Raw genomic sequence first — 24684 nt, 5'->3', positions numbered from 1 at the left:
CCCTAGGGTCTCAATAAACGTCAGACTCTGATTTTACATTATTGATTTGTGCACAATATGTTTATATATATATATCTATATATATATCTATATATATATATATATATACATGCATGCATGTGTGGTAGTATATTTATATTCCATGTGATATCATTAGATGTTATCATGTGACCTGTAGGTATTTTTTGATTGGTTAGCATATTAACCTTTTAATTGTCAGTATGCATCCCTCTGTGTACTATGATTAAGGGACATCTGTGCCCAGAATGTGTGAGCAACAAACTTGTCTACTCTGCGTTGGATTTTATGAAGCTTAAATAAAGTATTGTATTTCTTCTATTGGATGCTGGAAAACTATCAATTCAGCTATTACAAGTGGTGTTTCATATGTTTCTGTGCATCTGTACATTTGTGGTGAGCAGGGTTTAATTGTTGCATAGTGCACTTCACTATACTCCTCATATTAAATAGAGGAGAGAGAAATATGCTGCTCGGGAAGGGACTCTCCACCTGGTATATCAACCATGAGATGACATGAGCTTGTACTCCTTTGCTTCATTGCCCTTAGGGCTCCATAGGGCTTGTCTTTCCCTGCATTCTTCCGAACGTTCAGGGTCCTCAACATGTGGCTCTCCAACTCTTGGCAGCTCTACAAAATTCTTGCACTAGTGGCACTGGGATTGTCATTGATATCACTTGGGTGAAAACCTCAATCTCTGGCAGATATCACTAGGCCATATACTTACTAGGATTCTTTTTGTTTACTGTACAGTGTGGCTCAGCAGCATTCGTTAGTTTTTAAAGGCTTGAGACCTGCAAATGGTCGGGGACCACAAGTATGCAGAAAATATATGGAGTGGAGGCTGAAGCAGTAGTGCTACAAGCAGGACTACTGTACAGGTTGAGCTAATTTTCTTTGGTGAAAACCCATATAAAGTTTAATGTTCTTATGGTGGTTGTCACCAAAGTACATGTCATGACAACAGCCTATGGTATATTTTTTCCTTTTCTTTAAATGGTCACAATACTTTGAAGCAACTTTTATTTACTATAATAGCCAATGTAGGTAACCAGTAAAAGCGGAAGTCACTTTAGCTACCTAAAGGGATTTTTTTTTTGTGCTGAAACACAAGGGGTCTTCCTTCTTTCTAATTTGCTGTCTATTGCCTGTTGTCAAGTAATCCCCATCTCTAGTAAGAGAGATCACAAGACAGAACATAGGAAGTGGGGGAAGGTAATGACTCATGCTGCCCATAGAAGATTATAGAGTGAAGAGGGGTGAGGGAGGAGAAAGAGGAAGCCAGATTCACAGGTGTGCTGCAGAAGCTAAATGGTAAGTGATTTACAGCCACTGATCAGTACTTCTCTAGTGTCTTCCATGCTTATGTATTTCCTCCGTGTATGCTACAAGTAAGTTAGGGAAAGAGAATCTGCTGTTTTCTCTATGTGAAATGTATAGAACACAACATTATGGCACTCTCTGCCCGCTTAGTGATAGAGAGATGCTGCCTTCAGGAGGGAAAACTGGTGAAAAATAGTGTTATTCCTCAAGTATACATGGCAGCTTGAGTGCAAGTATGCTTTAATTGGCACTACCTATTCAAACAGCATGTGCTTATATGATAGCTAGTGTGATAGCAAAACTGCTAAATACTTTATTTACCTAGAATTACATTTTTATGTGCTGAAAAATCCCTCTAAACTGCTGTCTCCCTTCCTTTAGCTTGTTGTCCACTATCTGCTAGCTCCTGATTTACAAGGGGATGCCAGAGCAGGGATGAATCCTCATGCTAATTAAACTCTATGCAAAAAGAAGGGGATGTTTAAGGCACTTACACATGGAGAGCTGCAAGTAGAGATGAAATCTGCAGTCTATACACACGTACACTGCTAAATATTTCTGCACACTTCTGCCTGATGAGGTTATGCCTATGCGTGTGTATGTTTAATAGGCATTTAGAAAGCAAGATATGTGTAGTTCTCTGTGTACAGTGTATATGGCAACGCACACATAGCACAGCAGCAGCTCTTCCCACCAGTCCTGAGAGGATGTAAAATCAGATGGTAAACTGGGGAAAACTGTAGGCTATAAGTCATAGAATGGCCAGAAATAGTGTTATTTCTCATGTAAACACACCGCAGTTTATTCTGAAAAGTTTATAAATGATATTCTTTCACTCGGATAAATAAAACCAGACCCTAAATAACCTCAGTACTTGTATGTTAACATCACTATGTAAATACATTTATTACGTACAAACAGGAATATTTTTGTTAAGGCTTGGCTCAACCAAGATTCTTGCTATCATATATTTTCTTGTTTTTTAACAATAATAACTCTTGTAAACATGCAAAAGACGTGAAACTAATATATTAAAAACTTCATTAGTAGAGGTTCCAGAGAGGGCGGCACAGTGACTGGATTGTAAGCTTTCACTACAAAGCACAAGCTAGAAATAGTGGTTGGACTTCAAGATTGAAGACATTTCTTTTCCTTAGTGGTAATTTGCTGGTGGATATACTTTGTATCACTTAAGGACAAAGCAAGTGAGCAGTCAGTAAAGGTGTGTGGTTTAAGAAGTTATAGTAAGTACATCCATGGACAGGTAATACTAGATATCACAGGTCTACTCTCTTAAGAAGGTTGTCGGAAACACACGTCAGGGGTCTAGTCCCCACATTATGGTGAACCCTGGAGAGCCTGATGCTATCAATAGGTACCGTATATACTCGAGTATTAGCCGACCCGAGTATAAACCGAGTCAATATGTTTTACCACAAAAAACTGGTAAAACTTATTGACTCGAGTATAAGCCGAGCTATTCTCAAGTATATACTAGGTTAAAAAAAAAAAAAAGAAAAGCAATACTCACCTCTCAGCCGGCATCTGTGTCCCCGGCGAGATACTCTCCCCGACGGTGTGGCAAGCTGCTTCAGTCTTCTCCCCACTGTCATCTTCCTGGCTTGGTTTTGAAATCCCTTGCCATCAGCGCAGTGTGAGGAAGCGCTGTGATTGGATCGAGTGCCGGCCAATCACAGCCAGCGCTCAATAAACCAATCTCAACCATTTAATGATGTCATTCACTGAATGACTGTGATTGGTTTATTGAGCGTCGGCTGTGATTGCCTGGCCCTGTTTCCTCACACAGTGTTGACGGTGAGGGATTTCAAAACCAAGCCAGGGAGATGACAGTGGGTAGAAGACCGAAGCAGCTTGCCGCACCGCCAGGGAGAGCATCGTGCCAGGGACACAGATGCCCGCTGAGAGGTGAGTATTGTGTGTGTGTGTTTTTTGTTTTTTTTGTTTTTTTTTAACCTCACTCGAGTATATGCCGAGGGGGGGGGGGCTTTTTCAGCACCTTTTTTTGTGCTGAGAAACTCTGCTTATACTCGAGTATATATGGTATTTAAAACTTGCACTTTGCCTTTTCCTCCTAGATTGGGTTATACTCCAGATGCACAGATGCTGCTGCCCATGACATAGCTAGTGATATTTATCTATTTTGATTTGTATTGTGCTTTCAGGGACTTATATCATTATGTGGGGATTTGTTTCAATTTTATGTGTTATTTATACTTGTGTGTATTTTTGTGTCTTTTCATTATATGAATTTTCTATATGTAATGAAAATATATATATATTTTCATAAGTCCTGCACTCCAGTATTCTTTTCTTCTGTTTCCTGTTTATAGGTAAAGTTATGCCTCCTAATATCTTAGTGCTTAATAACCAGTGTGATTTATAGACCAGCATGTACTTAAATAATACTGTAGACTGAATCTAGAGGGTCTCTGTGAAATGCAGGTTCCATGAATACGGACTGTAATGAGATGAATATATTTTAGCAGTTTTACAGGGTAACTCCAGTCTTTGATATAATTGTTGCATGCATTGGGTTTCATCAATCCGAAGATACAAAGGTATTGGGCGAAATTTAGCTAAGAGGAAAAGGGTGTAAAAAAAAGTTGCCAACGTTGGCACATGCCATTTGCATAAATAATAGCATTTTTTTTTTTTTAAAGTTAAACCACTTTTTAAGAAAGTATGAATTCCTTAGTAGGAGGGGGCATAGCTGACTGACGGGTTTACTATAATTTATGCCAGTAAGAAGCCAGGGGGCTTTTCTGAACAATAGTGGTGGTCCCCGGTTACTGACTCATCGGTATTTTCTGACATGTCTTTATGCAGCGTGATGAATTAAAGGGGGTTTACAGTTGTTCCTGAACAAAGCTTATACTTTGTTTAATGAAAATTTAAGCAACTTGCTGTCTCAAATCCTTACCATTTTTGTGACCTCTGCTTGCTATCAGTGAATAGAAACATTCAAGCCTAGATCCAGAGACAAATACTGGTTTGTTAATGTGCTGTTTACACTAGTTTTTAGACTAAAATAGCCACATAGATCTCAGGAGAGTTTTCTAAGGGCCCATTCACATTTACGTCGGGGGCTTCATTTGGACCCTCCTGCACAGATCCGGCACAAAATCCCAGATAGAATGGCGCAGCATGTTCTATTTAGGCTGCTTCCACACGGGTGATTTTCCCGCAATATGACAGTGCTACAAATCGCATATATGTAGAGCCCATGCTTTCCTATGGGTTCTTCCACATGAGCGTTGTTTTGTAGCCTGCAACATTGCGAGACTACAAAATCTACAGCTGCGATCTGCAATTTATTTATTTTTGTAGCCCATGTTTCCCTATGTAAAAGCACTAAAATAATCCCCAGCTGCATCAACAAAGAAACCACATACATGACCTAAGAAGCGCTGTTAGCTCCAGAGCCAGCGCCCTATGGTCAAATTACAGCCATTCAATGAATGTATGTTTTTTTTGTTTTTTTTTTATGCAGCTAGGGCTTCATTTTGGGTTAGGGCTTATATTGCAAGTCGCACGACTTTGTAGCGCCACGTGCTACTTTAAAACGACACAAAATCGCTTTATCACTGCGTTTTCTCATGTCCATATCATGTCACCCGTGTGGAAACGGCCATAGTCTCAGAAAGTGATGGTCAGTATACTGGAAGCCAGATTGACTCTATTATAATCAGTGGCGTCCGCCCTACACCGGACCTGGCGATTGCATTGTTTTTTTTTGCTCGGCTCAGAGAATTGAACTGAACAACAAAAACTGGACTGGAACTGTGAAGCGCAGATATGAATAGGGACCAAACATGAAATTACATTAGTTAGCAGGTCACGCCAGGAATGCTTTAAAAAAATAAATAAATAATTGGTGTGGGGGAGGGGCAGAATAATGTAGCCTACTATGCTCTTGCAGCGGTAAAAAAAAAGAGAAATCTGACATTGTGCTGCCATTTACCATTCAGCTCAAAGGAGTGAATTAGAGTGTAAAGCAACCATTATGGATTCACTTCCAACCTGTAGCATTTCACTTCTGCAAACACTGTGTATCACAGCTAGCTGTCTCATAATGGGCCATGTGTTAGTTGTATCTAATCAGAACAGGTCTTCAGCCTTTGTTTCCATTCACCAACTGCTACAGAGCTGATGAAAATGATGAGAATGATGACGGGTGCTCTAGTATACAAGTCTTGACTCGTATTGGAAGTATGCAGTAGAAAGTAAAAGTCCTCAATATATAGTAATTAATCTTTCAGTAGTTTCCACATATAGTAATCACTGACTGGCCCAGAATCTGATGTTTAGAGCCATATGCATGCGGTAAGGACCTCTAGGTTAGTCTCAGCTTGCTGGTGGAGCATGCTCCGTTCCAGCACCAGGAGATATAGGACGGTACAACTGGGAACTAATGTAGGGAACCTGCTCTCCAGCAACCTTGGGAATAGAAAGATTGGAGAACAGCCAGAAAGAGATGTTGCAATGCTGGATGGGAACAGTAGTCTGCTAGCCACATGGGCTGCTTCTGAAGCCAAGCCCACTCTTGCTTCACCCAGGAAGAGCACATGGGGGGCACCAGTGTTAGAAAAAGGGTCATTAAAAATGATTGGGATGTAGTTTTAATGTTGTACTGTTTCTCTATGTATTATGACACTGCAGCCTTCTTTTAAGCTTTTTGTACCCCTTTTAGACTAATCAGTATTAGAAAGTTGCATAAATTTTCATTACACAATAGTTAAAGTGACCCTCCGGTCCTGGACAAAAAGAAAGGCGGAACCGTTTCTGTGCCTACCTGATAAACACTGTGCATTACTAGCATTGGTAGTCTAAGACACTACATGCTGTTCTGATTGGCCGGTGCTGCTCATATAGACAGAACTGGTTAATCACAGCAGGTGTAATGTCTTAGATGAATGATGTATACTAATGTAAAGTCGAAGAAGTTGGTGTGGCCATCTTTGTTTCCCCGGGACTGGAGGGTCACTTTAAGCTTCATTACGAAAACTGTATGTTGCACAGCAGTCACTGCAGTTATAGAACTCTTTATTGGAGGATGTCTCATTCTGTAAAGGTGTGCTCTGTCATCTAGGTTTATGCTCCATTTAGTTTTTGGCAAACCTGCATATATATCTTTTGAGATCGTCATCTTCCAAAAATATGAGGCAGTCACTGGCCTTAGACAGGGAGTCAGAGTCCTCCTAATAGGATATAATGAACATGAAATGTCAGATGCTAGTGGTTACATTTATGAAGTGGAGACCTTTTGTGGTTAGTGGTTGCTTTTACAGATATTACTTTAAATACAGAGTTTTTCTTATTTTCAGGGCTGATACTCAAAGCTTGAGTGATTGCGTCCTAAGGCTATGCTCACACATAGTGGCAGACAGCCGCACTAACAGCGCATAGTAGAATACATTTTAAGGATGCTTTTACACATAACTGAATATTCTGCTGTCAAAATCTGCACCAAAATTCTACATCTAAATGTAAATATTGACGCAGAATTGCATCATTTCCAAATCTGTGTCAAGATCTACAGGTTAGACATGCGGAACTTGATGTGCATGGCAGAATATTCCATTACCTGCAAAAGCACCCTAAAGCTTCACGTATATCTTAAAAATGTGATGCAATTTCACTGTGCAGTTTCTGTGCAGCTTTAAGTAGCACACATAGTGGTATGTTTATACTTGGTTACGGTTCCATTGTGGTTTTATCCGCTTTCTACTTCAATCCCTTGAGGAATTGTCAGCGATAAAATAGATTTTAAAAATGAACATGGCGGTTTTTCATATGGTTGTGGTTTTTTCATGTATGTCAATGTGATAAAACCGCTAACAGGCCGTGTAACTGCAGCAGCAGTGGAAAACTGCACTGTGCGTGAACACAACTTTGAATGTTTTTGGTTAAAATTAAATAAATTGAATTAACTTTTGTTCTTTGTGTTTTACATAAATACACAATGGAGAATGTATTTAAGGACCAGATGTGAACAGAGCTTTAGATTATGCTCTCATCTGTTTTGAGGACTCCATTCAGAGCCCCTAGTATATATACAGCCAGACTAAATAGCGCTGCATGCTCCACTAATTTTTCCAGAAAAATGCTGAACGGCAAGCCAGAAGTCTGACAGATCACATTATAGTAAATTAAGGAGTCTGTTGGGTGGTGGTCATATCCAGCATAGGCCAGAGACGGTGCCGATGTTTTTCCTGTTTGTTCAGCTATGTCATAGGAGCCAATCGAAAGCTTCGTACAAGAGTGAACGAGACCTTATTGTCACTTAATGAGCAGATTTGTCATAGTACATTTCTAATAAGTGAATGCGATGTGGTTGTGTGTGTCTCCAGCTCTCATACAGTATAGAGGTAACTATACACTACTGTATTATCACATCTAAACTGCGGAATAGACTCTATCTAAAGTATTGTAACTGTGAAAACACTTGCTGATTAGTGAAACCTAATTATTTCTGTTGATTGCTATTAGGGGCAGTAAGTCAGATATTGCCAAGGGGCATGAATACCACCCTATTTGAAATATGATCCATGAGGTAGAATTCTCAGGCAGGTGAAACTGTTTGGATATTTTCCTAGGATCACAGGGTTCCCTTCCATTCTGACCTCATCCAGTCGGGGCCGTATGTAGCGGGTATCATTTGATTTGCAAAATGAATCGTCTGTGATTGAATCTATGTTGTTAAACTGAAATAAAAGTAGAAATAAATGGGATTAATACAATAGAAATCATTATTAGAATAGGATATAGATTAGAACATGCGTAAATACATAGAAATCACTCTGACATAGAACACATAGATTAATGCATACATTTGATACAGTGTGTCCCACAAGTCATGGTGGATTTTTAAATCCTTGTATTTGGATTGAAGCACAAAAAAAACACATAAAAAGTCTGTAAAATGAAAGACCGTCTCCAACTTGTGTCCTAAAAGTCATGGCAGGGTTTAAAAAGATTACATTTTATTATACTAAACATGATACGTATTATTAAACATAAATTAAATTAACCCCTTAGTGACCAAGCCTGTTTGCGCCTTAATGACCAGGCCAAATTTTAGAAATCTGGCATGTGTCACTGTAGCATAGAATAACTCTGTAAAGGTTTTGCATATCCAAGTGATTCTGGCATTGTTTTTTGCCACATGTTGTACTTCATTTAGATGGTAAAAATAAACTGATAGAATTTGTGTATATTTATTAAAAGCACAAAATTGGGAAAATTTTGAAAAAACTGTCAGTTTTTCACATTTTCAACTCCAATATGTTGAATATGTGCAAATATACTGTACACATTTATGATGAGATATATATTTCCATCTGTTTACTTTCTTCTGGAAGCACATTTGAAAAACTTTAGGTTTTTTTATCGGTTTAGGAGACGTACAACTTTAACATTAATTCTTAAAATTAATAGGAACATTTTGTTTTCCTGCACCGAGCCAAGATTGCAAAGGCTCATAGGTATCAGAATGATAGATACCCCCCACAAATGACCGCATTTTGAAAAGGAAACCCCTTAACGAGTTCATATAGGGGTGTCGTGAGTATTTTGACCCCACAATTTTTGAATGAATCTAAGCAAAGTGGAAAAAAAAATACGATTTTATATTTTTTAGGCAATTGTATCATTTTAAAAGTTTTTTTTTTTTTTTCTCATACAGCACACATATTAATGAAGACTTGTATCCCACAAATAAATTTCCCTGTTTGTCCTGTGTTCAGAAACAAACACAATGTGACCCCAATCTGCCTACTGGATACATGGCTAGGCCTGTAATGCAGGGAACACCCTGGGGCTTTCAGGACACAACTGAATAAATTCTAGGCCCCATTGCACACTTGTAGAGCCATCAAGCTGCTAAGACAATAGAACGCCCCCCACAAGCGACCCCTATTTTGAAATCTAAACCCCTTAGCCTATTTATGTAGCTGTGTACTGAGAATTCTGACCCCACAGTTTTTTTGTGTCGCAGAGTGTTTAGGTAGCAGAAATGCAGTCCTAATGTCTTGCTCACCACTTGAAAGTTGTGGGTACAATCCCCGCATGATTCAGGTAGCCGGCTCAAGGTTGACTCAGCCTTCCATCCTTCTAAGGTTGGTAAAATGTGTACCCAGCTTGCAGGGGGGGTAAAAGTTGACTTGGGGGAAGGCAATGGCAAAAACAGTCTGCCAAGAAAGCGTCATCATGTGACGTCACCCTAGGAGTCAGTCATGACTCGGTGCTTGCACCAAGGGACTTTACCTTGCCATAGGTTATCTAAAAGAATTACATCAAAATAGTCCTGAAAAACATGGAATTATTCACAAAAACACTGTGTGTTAAACCAGTCTTAAGGGGGTATTCCAGAAACTGGGCAAAATTTCCCTAATGTTCCCACTTATTGCCGTTATTCTAAACATCCATCTAAATTGTTAAACTGTACTTCGGTACCTATTAATGCCGACCTGCACCGCCGCTGCTTTCCAGTCAGTTACAGATTTCCACATTGTTATTTAAAATAACTGCTGAGGAGTGCAAAGACTACATCTCCCACTGACAAGTGCACATTCACAACTCTGCAAACTATGTCTTTAATAGAGAATTTGAAGACCCTGAGCATGTCTGACCAGTAAAATGGCAGAACATACAGGTTGTAGCCATTGGATGCTGATGGAGAACTAAGCAAGGAAGGGGAGACCATCGCTAAAGTAATATCTCTGCAGCTTTGTAAAACAAATTATAGCCTTATACTGCAAAATTACATGTTCTCGTCTTATGAAGCATATAACTTTCAATTTGAATCACTGGAATACCCTTTTTAAGGTTATCCAAAACTTAGAGGGGTTGTATAGATTCAAATTAAGAATGTTTGTTTACTGGCAGGTGTGGGTTAAAATAAAAAGAAATTAGTGCATACCTTCAGTTCCCCCGGGGCACAGCTAACCAGTTCCAGCAGCTACATTGCTATCCGCCGTGGCTGTAAGTCAGGTGACCGCTATGGCCGATCGGAGGTTGTAGCATCACCTTCCGAACTCCTGCCATGAACGTTCCCATCCTCTGCGCCATTATGCCTTACTTGTGGTGGCAGACGAAGCTGGAGCCGGTTAGCGGTGCGTTAAATGCAGATTGCTATGCCAGCGAGTCTGAAAAAAAAGTTTCCAGCCTCCTTGGCTGCGTGTTCAGCTGTGCTGAAAACGCAGCCAAAACGCTGCTAAAACACATGCCAACGCTGCTGAAAATGCAGTGAACACAGCGTTGAAAAACAGTTTTTGCAAACGCCTGTATGAGGGAGGCCTTAGTCCATCTTTTGTATCAAGAGTTAACTGACAGATCAGATTACATGTTGCCCATAGAAGTCTATAGAGGGGGGATAGAGAGGAAGACTAAAGTAAGAGAGAATCAGAAAGACACCCACAGACATGCTGTTGTATCAATTCAGAGTAAAATAGTAAATGTTTTACTATCTCATAGCTACTGAAATTACATTAACACTGCTCAGTACTGCTGTATAATGTCCTTAATGCTACTGCAGCTTCCCTATATATTAGAAATGGTAGTGGGTAAGTAGGATATCCTCTTCTGTGTGTTTGAAGATTATAAAATCCATCATAGCAGCTAATCTACATCCACCAGCTCGAGAAAACTTGAAAATTAGAGATGGAGCTTGAAGAGGGAGAAATTGGTGAAAACTGCAAGATGGGAGTTATATAGTGTCAGAAATAGTGTTATTCCTGATATACAGACAAAACAGCTTATTCTCATATGTAACATGAGACGATAAGTATGTGTTAAGCTAACCAAAGACATTACTTAAGTGTTGGCATATCCAAGAATACAATGTATGTAGAGTTCAGCCTAACTCTATGTAAGGGACAACTGGGATTTTTCCCCAGAAGATAAGCTCTGCAGAAGGTGCCTGAGTACTGTATACAGATTTTGTAGAAAAAGTACACGTACCTGTAGATGGACTACACGTAGGCTCTCTGGGAGATTTGCTGGGACACTCTCCAGTTGATTATTAGCCAGATAAAGATATGCTAAGCTGGTCAGTTTCTAAGAAGAACAGAATAATATGTGAGTAATTTAGATAGTATACAAAGCAGCAATTAGGATTATTAGCTGAATAAGTTTTTTCCTGGCGCACTCCCTTTATAAGCAGAATCAATGGGAAGAGCAGTAATTGAGGAAATCAGTTCCACATGTCTGATGTTAACTTTTGAGATTGAAGACTAAGAATTTTTATGCAATACAGTTTTGCATTACTTCTCAGTGACGGGTCCTCTGTTCTCAGGCCATGCATGCAGTGCAGTAAAATCCATCTATCATGTCCTCACAGGATTCATTACAAGAATTGTCATGAAATAAATAGCCATTCTGGCAAAAACCCATTTTTCCATCCCTGCCCCCCTCACCTGATTACCTGTCATACTCTGGAGGTTTCTTTTGTATATTGCTGTCACTTCCATGCAGTGCAGTCTCCTGTCTGCTTTTTATCAGGCCCAAACTTGAGATTTTAACTTTGAATTTCACATCAATCCCAGGATGCAACAGCACAGTATTACAAGTGCAATTAGTGACTCCATTATCCGTAATACAGGTAACATACTGACATACATTTTATATTCACCTAAATAAGCTATACAGTCAGGAGCATGAGCTGTGATATACTCTAGTATAACTGTGACAGGAACTGTGTGATCAGTTACTGTGATTGGAGTGCTATGTCCCTCTCTAAGCAATTTGTGTGGTAGGGTCCTTGTAATAGAATCACACAGACTGAGAAACTGAACACATATCTCCCAAGTAAATCTGAGCTGGCCAGAACTGAGATCACATGACCATCTGAGGAGGAAGAGCACAGGAGTTTCATGTAGAAAGGATTAACGAACCAAGATAACACATACATTGGAGGGTTAGCTACATAATGAATTTTTTTTTTTTTCATCGAAGCGGTCCTTTAAGCTTCACTTTTCTTTGTGTTTGATGCAGCTTTTAGCCAAAGTCATGGGTGGATCACAAGTAAAAAATAAGTCTTGCCTTCATACTTTTCTGTCAATGGAAAAGTGTCCGAAATTTCCATGTATACCGGCATGTTGACTGTTAAGGCAATGATTGCCATCGCCCCAGTCATTACTCAATATGCTACCCCACATCTAAAATGAGCGGGGAAATTTGATTTTCTTCTGCAAGTACTCTTTATATGTTTTGTAAGAGTGGCAGTAGATGAAAATCCCCAAATCATCTTGGCAAATGCAGATTTGTGTTTGTCAATTTCACTTTCATCCAGTTATCTGCACTCCAAGGATGCTTCGCCCATTGCAACCTTCTTTTCTTCTGCTCAGGCATTAGTGCTAGAGATGAGCGAGTATACTCACTAAGGCACATTACTTGAGCGAGTAGTGCCTTAGCCGATTATCTCCCCGCTCGTCTCTAAAGATTTGGGGGGCGGGAAGCGGCAGGGGAGAGCGGGGGGGGGGCACGGAGGGGAGATCTCGGCGCCGGCCCCCAAATCTTTAGAGACGAGCGGGGAGATACTCGGCTAAGGCACTACTCGCTCGAGTAATGTGCCTTAGCAAGTATACTCGCTCATCTCTAATTAGCGCTGGTTTTCGGATGACTTTTCTTTTTGTATATCCCATTTTATTTAGCTGATTTCTTACTGTTCTCTTATGAACATTGACTCCTGTTTCTGTCCATTTTTAAAGCACATTTCCTGTATTCAAAGCGCATTGTTTTATCTTGAATCTCTAATATCTACCTTGGTCTATCCATGTGTTTTCCTTTTTAAAACCTTCTCATTTTCTTTAGATCTGCACTAAATTTTACACACAGTTGACTGGGAACAAGCTACATTTTTCATGTTGGATTTCCATCTTAAAGGAGTTTGATACTAATTTCCATTATTTTAATTGACAACTCTCTAGTTTTTTTAACAGTTCGCTAAGGTCTCTATTCTCTTTTAACTGCAGCATTTTTGACTCGTGCCAGCAGTTATTGAAGAAATGGGAAAGGCATTTTGATTCCATAATTTTTCCTTACTTGATCAAAATATTCAACTATCGGAATTAAGATTATTTTTATTTGTCTGAAATGTTTCATAAAGCCAGAATAAGTCAGCTATTAAATTGTGCTTTATCTGTGATTTGTATATATACTATGAAATAAAAACCCCAGGATGAACACCCCCTAATTGTACTGATTTCATAATTTTTACCATCTATCGTGTATCTTTCATACATAACTTATGTAAAGCAGCGTTTTAAGTGTCTGGAACACATTAAGATGGGTTTATTGTATTTTTACCTTGAAAGCATTGGCCTTGACGGCTTTGCTTTTAATCAAGTTGTCATTGGCATTAAATGAGGTTAATTTTGTTGGTAAAGCTGGAATCCGGGTCAGTTTGTTTTCTGCAAGTGACAATTGTTCAAGATTAACCAGCTTCTCAAATGCCTTATCTTCAATCTCTTCTATGACATTCCCGGTCAAGTCAATCCTCTTTAAGGTGGCTAGAAGAGAGAAAATAAACTCAGTTTTACACCAGTGGACTCTGCCTTCAGTAGTAACGATGTGGAAGGATGCCGATTTAATGCTCCTTTTACTCTCTCAAAACAGAAAGTTTTGTTAATGTGCTGTTATAAAGGTAACTTAGGGTGCTGCAATGTTGCATGGTTGGATATTGGAATGATACTGATTTCACATGCGGGAGCCCGCAACGGAATCTGTCCCTGACAGCAGCAGCGACCACGCATACCTGTCATTTCTGTTCTTCACCTGTACTGTGGATTGACCCGGTGGTTCCCTGTCTGACATGCGTAGTACAGATTTTTACCCCCACTGCATTGCTAGGCGATGATGCAGAATCTGTGTTGGGCCGTGGGTCGGACTGCTTCCATTGGCTTCAATCGAAGCCGTTCGTGCGGAATCTGTGCAAAAATAGATCCTGTTGCAGTTTTTTGTCCGCGAGCGGAAACCGCAATTGTTTTACGCTCATGTGCAGGAAGAAGCACTTTCCCATAGCATGCTATGGATGATATATGCTTCGGATCCGCCGTGTGGATGCCCACCATGGATTCCACAGCAAAAATTTACCAGTGTGGAGTGCTGCCTTCAGTATTAAAAAATACTGGACTTTGTTCTGTTGGAGCAGATTTATTATAGATTTTCAATATGGACCCCATATCTATAATCTACCTCCAATTACAGTGCAGAACATGTAAATGAGATTAACACAAACACTTTGACAGGGGGAAAGTGTGTGGATGTAAAGGCATGCTGCAAAATCAAATCCCTGGTATGCTCTAAGCGTTGCCGTAATGCAAGGGGAGAAATCCACTACAAAATCTGGGGATGAAGATTACCCAAAGGGATCCAAATAAAACGCAGGAAGAACTTTGCCGCTGTAATACTTACGGAAGTCAGAAAAATCCTTCACAGTAATTTTCTTAATTTTGTTGAATCGAGCATACAGGTATGCAGTCTCTTTAGGCAAGGGAGGCACTTCTTCTATATCGGTTTCTTCACAGTAAACTGATCCACTGAGACATACGCAAGCCAGGCATGTTGGCAAATCTGAAATGGGATTTGTTAAATTAGTATTGAAATTACATCAAGAATCGCAGGACCACCGCTCCATTTAATCTCCTCCTCACTGCTTTCTAGGATCGGTGGTGGTCTCAGCAGTGAGACCCCCAATGATCAGACTTCCATCACCGATCCTGTGGATAAGTGAGAAAAATTGTTCTTGGTACGACCCTTTAATCTTGAAAAAAAAAAGGACTGGTTCTCTGCTTAGAACACCAAATAGTGATGTAATTCTAATGGAGACATTACATTGCATGACCATAACAGACTTTCATGGCACAGTGCTGTGACATTGCATGCATCGGGCAGTGCCATATTGGTTACCCACACCGTACGACTATAGATGTTACTGCTGTCATGTTCTAAAGACCGCAGGCAATTGAAACAGTCATTTTCGGGACTGAAGTATACTCTATGGTTTGGTGTTCTTACACTGTACCATTTTATCACGTAAGTATTTTGACTGCACTTTACTGGTTTACATAGTAAATGTTTTACCTTTAACCTCTGTAGTATCCGTAACATTTTCATCAGGTTCTCTCTTAAACCTTCCTCTTGGAACTACAAGTCCATTGGGCTGTTGAAATAATTAGAAATTCATTAGAGGTTAGCAAGTCCATTTATGAAGATATTTGACTATTCTGTATCATACTTGGCATTCTGTGTAATGGGAATTCATAAGAAACAGCTATTTGATGGCTATCAACAAGTAAACTATAATGCTGTAAAACATCTCTGACAGAGACCAGTTGGTTGTTTTTCTAGCTGATTCTTAGTTGTTTGGTTTTTCACAATATTAAAGGATTTTCCCATGTTAATAATGTAAGCGTAATGGCATATCCTAGAGACATAATGTAGAAAACACCGCTATTACTCTTAATTTTGTCAAAAACTTCACACTGGTTTTATAATTCGGCTTTAACCCTTTCCAATCCAATTTTGGATTCAGGTTTTCCTAAAAGGCTTTCTCTTTTTGCTGTTGTACAACGGTGCTATCTGCTGGCTAAAGCCAGTGTGTGTGCACCAGAGAGCGGAGTGGCTGGCAATAGACGGTAAGAATACCCTGTCGGACATCCTCTGACATTGGAGCTGTACAAGCTTCAATCAGAATGTAGGAAGATGTCCCAGTGGATTAGAAAGGGTTAAACAAAAATATAAAAATATGCTATGATAAGTCCTTTAAGGTTCTTTTCTAATGCCCTCTTTTACATGGGCCCGAGTCTCTCACGATGCGCATTTGCCTGACGGAACGAGCTGCTGATGTCATCATCAGCTTGTTCAGTTGTCTGCGCCCATTTAGACTGCGTAATTCTTGTTGGGAATGGTGCAGTCCTCGGCCACTTATCATTCAGTGTTTCACATTCCTAGAAAGGAATGATCAATGTTTAAACAGCATTATAAGTGCCTGAGCCGGCGCTGGCCGAAACTGAATGACGAGCAGGAACCAAGCAATAAGTGCACGAGCTAACAATGATTTTTATGCCTGCATAAAATGAATGACGAGCGAAAAGCAAAGGATTCTCTTTCAGTCGTTGGCTGCATTTAGACCGAACAATTATCATTCACTTTCGCTTGTTTGAATGATATTTCTTTGAACGGCCGTTCCATCTAAAAGCACCCTGAGTCTTAATAGGAAATCCATCAGTGTGCTGGACTGTGACCCTAAGGGCTCTTTCACCCGAGTGTAGGCGTTTTTACATTTTCTTGTCCACGCCGTTGATTGACATGAATGGCCAGCGTTTTCTCACCCATTCACACGACTGTGAGCGTTGTTTTAATGCGTTGCACCCTGGAAAACCCTCACTCTGCAAAAATCCTCGTGATGCCTTCCAATGCCTATATAGAGGCACCTGTAAGCTTTTTGCAACGTTGAATGTTGCCTCCCCCCTCCGTTTCTTTGTCCAGCTCCCATAGGAGTCTATGGGAGCCTCCGCCATATATTGGGCAAAAAATAGTTCCAAAACTATCATTTTGCCCACCGTATGTGTGTCAGTACGTATTTTGGTTGCGTATGTTCATTTTTACGGGCCGTATATTCGCCCGTGTGAATGAATGCATTGGAAACCAATGCCTCAGATGGTCGCATATATCGGTCAGGCGTAAAAACTTCGCCGTGCACGCGCTTGTGTGACTGACCCTCAATGCTGCTTTTCCATGGAACGATGATCATTCAGATACCCACGATCCAGCGAGAATCTGACTGATTATCAATTAGTATAAATGCTTGCACTGGCTGAACTAGGGTTGAGAACTTTTTCACTTTTTGTTTATCAGTCAGTTTCTGATTGAAAAAAACTGACCAATGTAACGTTCCATGTAAACAGGCGGTAGTTCATTTATGAATGACTGCCTGCTGACTGTGAATGGAGGTGGGCGAGCTGGAATGATCGCTGCCCCGCTCCGTCTCCATTCAGTCAGTGCAGCCAGCGATGCCTGTCCCTGTGTAAAAGGCACCTGCTTCCCGATAGATTATCCCATATAAACGCACCCTGAGGGCGGCTTCACACAAGTATAATATACTGCGTGCCGCCCACAGGAGACAGTCGTGTGCGCTCAGCAAGTATGCCATGACATGGCATAATTGCTGTGTGCCACTGATCTCTCCATTCTTGCATGTTCTAATCAGCTAATTTTTGAACATACCAGAGTTTTCTTTGTTGTGGCCATAAATTAGCTGATAAAGTGCTGGAAAGATGAGGGCTTCTTCAGGCCAACATGCTGATGGATTTTGCCCCCACCCCCACCCCAAAGATGTCTATAGCCTTTAACTTCCTTAAAGGAGAATAGCTGTCACTATGTCATAGCCACTGGCAGCCCGGATTATGGAAACGACCAAATCTGGCTGTTGTACTCTGTTTTCATAACTCCCATTCACTTCTATGGCAGCTACGTAAACATCGTTGAACAGCCAGCTCGGTAGCTTTCATAATCCCTGATACCTCATTCTGACACATATTCCCGTCTCATCCATGACTGACGGAGATGGGAGTACCCCTCTAGAAGAGTCATCTGCCGTTCTGTGTAATAGCAATAGCTACATAATTTCCCTCTGCTATCCTTTGCCAATGTTCTCTAGAAGGCCAAAGCTACATGTGTGTAGCCAATCTGACTGCGTACTTGTAACTTCCTCGTCATTTGCTGATTGATAGTATGGAGTACCTAGCTGGTCATTTGTGCTGGGACTGAAGTGTCATTTCCTCCAACAGTGAAATAATGACAAGAAGCATGGTTTATCCATAGAATAGGCCATCCGTGTGTGACCGTAGGGGGTCCGATTCCTGAAACCCCCACAGTTCAGCCCAAGTTTGCTCAAGTAATGTTGTGGCCATTATATCAGCTGGTAGGAGTCCGACCCCTACCATTCACACATTGATGGCCTAGCCTAAGGATAAATCATCATGTTTATACATGGAATACCCCTTTAAAAGATTGCTAATCATTCAGTTTCCTAATATGAGTGCTTTACAACCAAACTGGAGGCACACTGAGTAAGCATTATCAAAACTGGGGCAAAGTATACGTGGGGCCGTTGCGCACAGAGACTGATCAATAAAGGCCTCTAAATAATGAGAGCTCATTGGCTGCTCTGAGCACCTTTTACCTTCCACCTTTCTCTTGCATTGTGTTGGAGAAATCTCCTGGTTCATCCGATTCGGCCTCTTTCTACCCCCTTTTTGTTTCAAAATGTGGATTAGATCAGGAATGTTCAGAGTAAAGTGCTGTTGCCACATGTGTTTACTTGTGCTATGTTAAAGGTATAGCAATATGAGCCAAGCAATTGTCTGAGATTACAAAACAAAGTGTGCATCGTGGTGCAGGAAAAAATTGTGGCATGTCCTATCTCTTCGTGTTCCTCAGAACACATTGCCCATTGCTTTTAATGAGACAGTAAAACGCATCCCATGCCGTAAAATGCGAGGTTTGCCATTGAAAGCAATGGGAAACACTTGCCGATCCTCTAACGCTCTTGAAAGCCGCTCCGGAGGATCACTACTTCACAGAGGTGATGGCAGGCCTTTTTGCCAAAAAGTTCCCTCGCATTATCATGAAAATTCAAGTTTGCAAGTGCGGTATTGGGCTGTGTATCTCTGCCCAATATCTCGCTGGCCGGTGTGTAGCTAGCCTTAGGCTGCATTCACACAGCGTTTAAACCTCCACTACACCTTTCCGTCACAGGGCTCTATCTTAAGTTCTGTAAATGGAATTAAGACCGAACCCTCAACCCAACCATGAGCTTCATGCTGCATTTTTTGATGGGCTTGTCCACAGATACAGTACATCTGGGAGAGGGTCTTCCATATCTTCTCCCACATCACTGGGAATGTAATTGCTACTCTATGTTGTCTATGATCCCTGGAACAGTTTGGTCGATAAAACGAGGGTTATTTAGGCACTTTCTCACTGTTATGCGAATGATTATCCCAGGACGCTGCTACTCTACCACTGGTCTTATTTTGACATATTGGGTTGTAGAGTTAGACTTCCCTTGTAGACTAGAACTCTTAATAGCTGAAGACAAAAACGGCGTGGATACCAGATTTGGAAGGGCTAGCTCTCCTTTAAGAACTCCATTAGCTCCTCTAAGATAACCTCTGTACAACTTGATCTGGTAATCCTGAGCAAAACCTCTAGAAGGTCTCCTCTGATGATAAATCCGCCTGGTGCCTCCTCCACTTCCCTCTCACCCTTCTCTCCTACTTTTTTTTTGCCCTGCTCCTCCTCTCCCTTTTAACTCTTTCTGCTTTTTCTCACGTTATCGCCTTCTATATGGAGGTTTTATTCCTGAACTCTGACTGGCAGACATGTGACCATGCTATAATTACTGTATATTGCTGCATGTACAAAGTTCATGTGGAAGCTTTCTTGTAAAATGCTTTATACTTTATGTATTAACCTTCCTTGTCAATTTGCTAAATGCAATTTTCTCACAACTTAAAATTGCTTCACAACTACTCTGTCCTTCCTGTTTGCTGCTAACCAGGACACGTGGCTGCTGCAGCCAGTCAGTGACCTTCTCTAGCCAGTGATTGGCTGCATTAGTCACATGTTCTGGTTAGCAGCTACCAGGAAGGACAGAGTAGTTATGGAGGAAAACCCCTTTAACCATGATATGCATAATATATACCTGTATTACATGAACACACTCCGTAGTAACATCTCCTTTATTGTGTGTCCTATTTGCCATGTCAAGCCATATTGTCTGAGTCTCAGTTTGTATAGAATGAGCTCTAAAATTCTCAGTTTTAGGCCTGTTTTACACAGGCTACAAAATTGCACGATTTTGTAGCCCGTGTGAATCAGGCCTTATAACCTTGTTATTTATGTTTATTCAATATAAACAGAATTATTCACACTATTAATTCAAAGGAAACCAAAAGTGCAAATTTGGTCCCTGCTTGACATGATTTCTGTTTGTTTCTGTCCCTTTTGGAAAACAAAACAGCATAACGGAGTACATCGGGATGTCTTTCAAAAACTTTAGAAGTTATGTCAAATGGAGCGTTTGCAGTTTCGGTCTTCGTTTGACTATTTAAGGCCTCATGTCCACGGGTGCGTCGGATTCAGCATGCGGGAGCCCGCAGCGGGATCCGACCCTGCCCGAGACCAAGGACTGTGTGTCTTCTTTTTTCTAGGTCGGCTTGGACTGCGGATCGTCCGTGCAGGGGCCCTGCGTGGATTCCACAATTCAGTTCCGCCCGTGTACATTGGGCCTAAAGTTAATACTTCTGTTTATCTGAGTTTCAGGTTCAGAGATTCTTGAAACTCCAAAACGGAAAATCACAGTGGAAGGTTAAAGAAGGTATTTAGTTTTAAATAAATAGGCTGCCAAAATTAAAAAACAATAAACTATTCTAGATTCACAGTCCCAGGTTCCCCCATCGCCAGGGCCGCATCTCCATGCTCTTTGCCAGTGCTGTCAAACAGCCCCATTTTTGTCCATGGGCTGTGTTCCATTCACTTGAGATAGGCAGCCCTGCAATTCCAGAACCAACTCATGCATGCTTGAGCATTTTTGGGGGATAGTAGCCCCATTTTATTTAATTCCAGACAACTGCTTTATAATATATACATTTATTAAGATCTTGGCTATAATTCACAATATGAAGCCGGTCTCACACAACCAGATTTGAATTGTGGATTATGCGATCCGCATCCACGTGGACGATCCATGGTAAAACGTGGGCATTAAAAGGCATGCATTTTCTAATTTTCCTTCACACTTTCAGTACGAATTGCGCATGTTCTATTTTACCACAGAATCCGCACGGACGGCTTCCATTGATGTCAATGGAGGCATCCGACCTACAGCCCATATGCAATTAACATTACGTATGGTCTGTGGGTATCGGTGTCATCGCTAAGTGACGGTATGGGAAATACAAACAAACGAAAAATCTTTTACTGCGCATGTTCGCCTGAGAGCCTCTGCAGTTATCCGCAATACAGGTTAGTGCTGTATGCAGAGTCACCGGCTGGACTCAGCCTGAATCCGTTGCAGGCCTCCCATATGCGGAGTCCAACTCGCTTGTCTGAGCCCCACTCAACAGGTTTTATTTATTTTTTTTAACTTGGGTGAATACGCTTTGACTACTAAACATGTTCCACTTCAGAATGAATTGCCTCTCCCGGCCTTGTTCCAAGATTGTCTCATCCAATATACAGCTGGGCCTGGGGTCTTATTATGCAATGAATAGGCTTGTTTTTAACGTTTACATAATCACAAATGTAGTTTTTATTGCATTATTTGTTGCTAATCTTTTGTTTTCAATTATTTTGATTTTCACAAGAAACAGTAAATTGCATCAAATTAATGATTTTGATGTTCAATAACACATTTCTCACAGCCTGACATAGAAGAAATACAAAGAGTTATGTGTACAGTTATTCTAGTACATCTACATATACTGCATTGCTGTTGGCAATCAAGGCAAGTTTCCGCTGAGTATGAACTACAAATGCCAGCATGGTGAGCTATAATTTCATGATGACTGGTTGTATAAGAATAGTAATATATGCAGATACCTCATTTGCTGTTGCTTCCTTCTTGGTTTGTTCAAAGTGTTGTTTAAACAGCATCCCCTCAAATATGTCACCTGCATCATAGTCGTAAAGGTCTTCTTGCTGCACAGGAGGTGCCGACTGTATGAATGGCAGCAGCAGGATCACAGAGCACCACATATGCATCTTCTGCTTCATAGCTCTCCTTGGAGTTGTACACGGAGGATGCAGCTCTACTTCTAAGAAAGTCTTCCTGGGGAAAATCCTCTCTCAGTGCCTGGGAGAGAACAGCATGTCATAACAATAGTGAGAGGCTGCATGACTTGTTGGCAGGGACTAAGCGGGCTGCAGCCCATTGAGGGGATTATGCTTAACCCTTTAGTATAATTGCAAAATGCTTGTGAAGCTATGAAGTGTTTCAAGAAATCCAAATAATTACCTTAGTACAAAGTCCCCCTGTTCTGCCCCACCATGTGTTACTCATTGGCATCATTACTTGTTAAAAATGTAATCTAAAGTTAGTGTTGGCTAAGAACAAGGCTTTCTTTGGCTCAGGTTAAACCTACTCATTCTACAATGCAGGCTGGAAGCTAACTGGTTAATTTCTAAAGAAAAGTTAGCTGTAGTTGCTGTATGCACATGTAGGGAAAAAACATTTGTAAAGAAATGTGGCAGTTCTACTAGTTTTAAATACATTGTATATTTCTGTATGGCATGCTAAAATCCCTCATGTTTAATAAGTATCCTACCTTGTGTTCCCTGACTGCTCAATACCTCTGCCCTTCGGTCTTCATTAAGTGCATTAGATGAGCTATACAGTCCAGATGTGAATGATCTTCCTCATTCAGTGCAGAGGAACATTCATGCTGTATATGGATGACATGGGCCATGGAATGAAGGAGGCAGTTCCAAACTTCGTAGCCTTAAGGGTAAAGATTTACTTCCCAAAGCAGGGGGGCAATGCAGCTGACAATCTGCACAGGCCCTAAGGGTTTAGTTTTATGTATAGGTATTCATGTCTATTACTCATACACTGCAGGACTGAGTGGGAAATACATTGCTTTACTTGCAGGAAAAAAGACTAACATTTTTTCCAACTTTGTCTAGTTCTAGTCTGTGTCGAGAAATATGTTAACAAGGTAATTAAACACTAAATACTGTTTAACGAAAGAAAATATCAAAGTTTTGTACATGCTTCAAAGCATTTTCTGCACAGTAAAGTCTATCAGTCCAGTTCTATCTAACAGACTAGTTGTGCCAGGTCATTTCACTTAACATCTGGGATTGAATGTTCCATTGTGATACTTCCAGGAACCACTTTTTCTTTTTTTGCTTTCTTTCTACATTTTTCCATGACCTTATTAAAATGAAGAAGTCTTGTAGAAGTCTATGACACTAACTAAAATGTATGCTCCCTGCAGTTATATAATATTTTAGGATCCAAACATATTACAAGAAATGTAAAGTTGTCCACGATTACCATCACCGCTGACAGTTTTAGGGTTTTACCATGATTGGTGCATTTATAATAGTCATGAATGTATAATTCATGGAGGACACTACATTGCAATTTTCATGTAACATCAAAGGAATTATCCAACTGTAATCTAATGATGGTGTATCCTCATGGTTATATCAATGGTAGATTGGCAGAGGTCCACCAACCAGGTCCTCCAGTAATCAGCTGTTAGCTCGGACTGTGCCTTACTAGACTGGAGCCGATCTATGCCAGAAGCAGACAGTCCCATTGCCGTGGCTGAGCTCTGTATTGCATATAAATGTTCCATTGAAGTGAATGGGAACTTTGTCTATAATATCAAGCCAGGCCACTGCAATGGAATTGGAGCTGCTTGCTTCCATACTATGGTCTTCCGTGGCTATGGTCAGTAACACACTGATCCAACAAAAAGTTCATCACCAGGATCCTGAACATAGGCCATTAATGATTAAAAACTGGACAACCCCTTTAAAGCGGAGTGGTGAAGCTTAGGATTAGTAATGAAATCGTAAAATGTGTTTGTTAAAACAAATGGGTGCTGACTATATTGATTTTTATTGAAGCTCAAGTAGGAACCGAACCAGAGGGACATAGACTGGCAAAAAAGTTCTGCATTTCTTCTTTTAAAAACTAATCCTTCTCTAAGCCTCAAAATGGAGACATTCATATTAGAAAATGTAAATGTAGCCAAACTAAGCTTCCTCATGTAAAGCGTTGGAACTACCATAGCATAGCCCTGCACACATTGTATAGCAGTCTGGAATGGCCTGCAGTACCATTCCAGGCCACTGCACAATGTATAGCACTGTGCTAGTTCCCGAAAAAGAGGTCCTGCAAATAGCTGATTCTTGGGGGTGCTGGGCATCAGACCCCCATGAATTTCATATTAATGACCTATCCTTAGTCGTGGAAAAACCCTTTTAACATGATGGGCTTTTATTGTATTTTAGCCAAACTGTTAGGTCCCTAACCTTTTTTACCCTGCAAGCCAGATTCAACTTTTAGGCCCAATGTCCATGGTCGAGTCCGGTTCCGCATGGGGAATCCTACACGGAATCCAGGTGACCCACGCGGTGTCCACACGGATCTCTTCAATTCTGAGTTCGCTGTACTGTGCATAGTCCTCGTGGCTTGCGACCATGCGCATTACAGTTTTTTGTTTTTTTTAATTACCAGCAATGAGTACTAGATTTCTGAAGATGGGACTTTTGATTTAGGGGTTTATTCTGATTGCCAGATT

At 40.7% G+C, this 24684-nt stretch overlaps 2 protein-coding genes across 2 annotated transcripts in view; one reads left to right on the top strand and one right to left on the bottom strand.

The window, feature by feature from the left end:
- The window catches only part of CENPP (centromere protein P), a 277456-nt gene that overhangs the window by 27121 nt on the left and 225651 nt on the right, over window positions 1-24684 (top strand). The gene's annotated exons all lie outside the window — the stretch shown is intronic.
- On the bottom strand, window positions 2115-22827 carry OGN (osteoglycin). The gene is made up of 7 exons (XM_066596424.1): window positions 22696-22827; window positions 21971-22223; window positions 15446-15524; window positions 14777-14935; window positions 13670-13872; window positions 11324-11419; window positions 2115-8067 (listed from the first exon to the last, which is right to left on the bottom strand). Exons 2-7 carry the CDS (start codon window positions 22142-22144, stop codon window positions 7894-7896), a joined length of 885 nt encoding a protein of 294 aa, XP_066452521.1. The 5' UTR covers window positions 22145-22223; window positions 22696-22827; the 3' UTR covers window positions 2115-7893.

The sequence above is a fragment of the Eleutherodactylus coqui genome, chromosome 3 (assembly GCF_035609145.1).
Source record: "Eleutherodactylus coqui strain aEleCoq1 chromosome 3, aEleCoq1.hap1, whole genome shotgun sequence".
Classification (NCBI taxonomy): Eukaryota; Metazoa; Chordata; class Amphibia; order Anura; family Eleutherodactylidae; genus Eleutherodactylus; species Eleutherodactylus coqui.
Note: the sequence above shows the minus strand (reverse complement) of the source record. Positions and strands in the feature narration are given on the sequence as shown.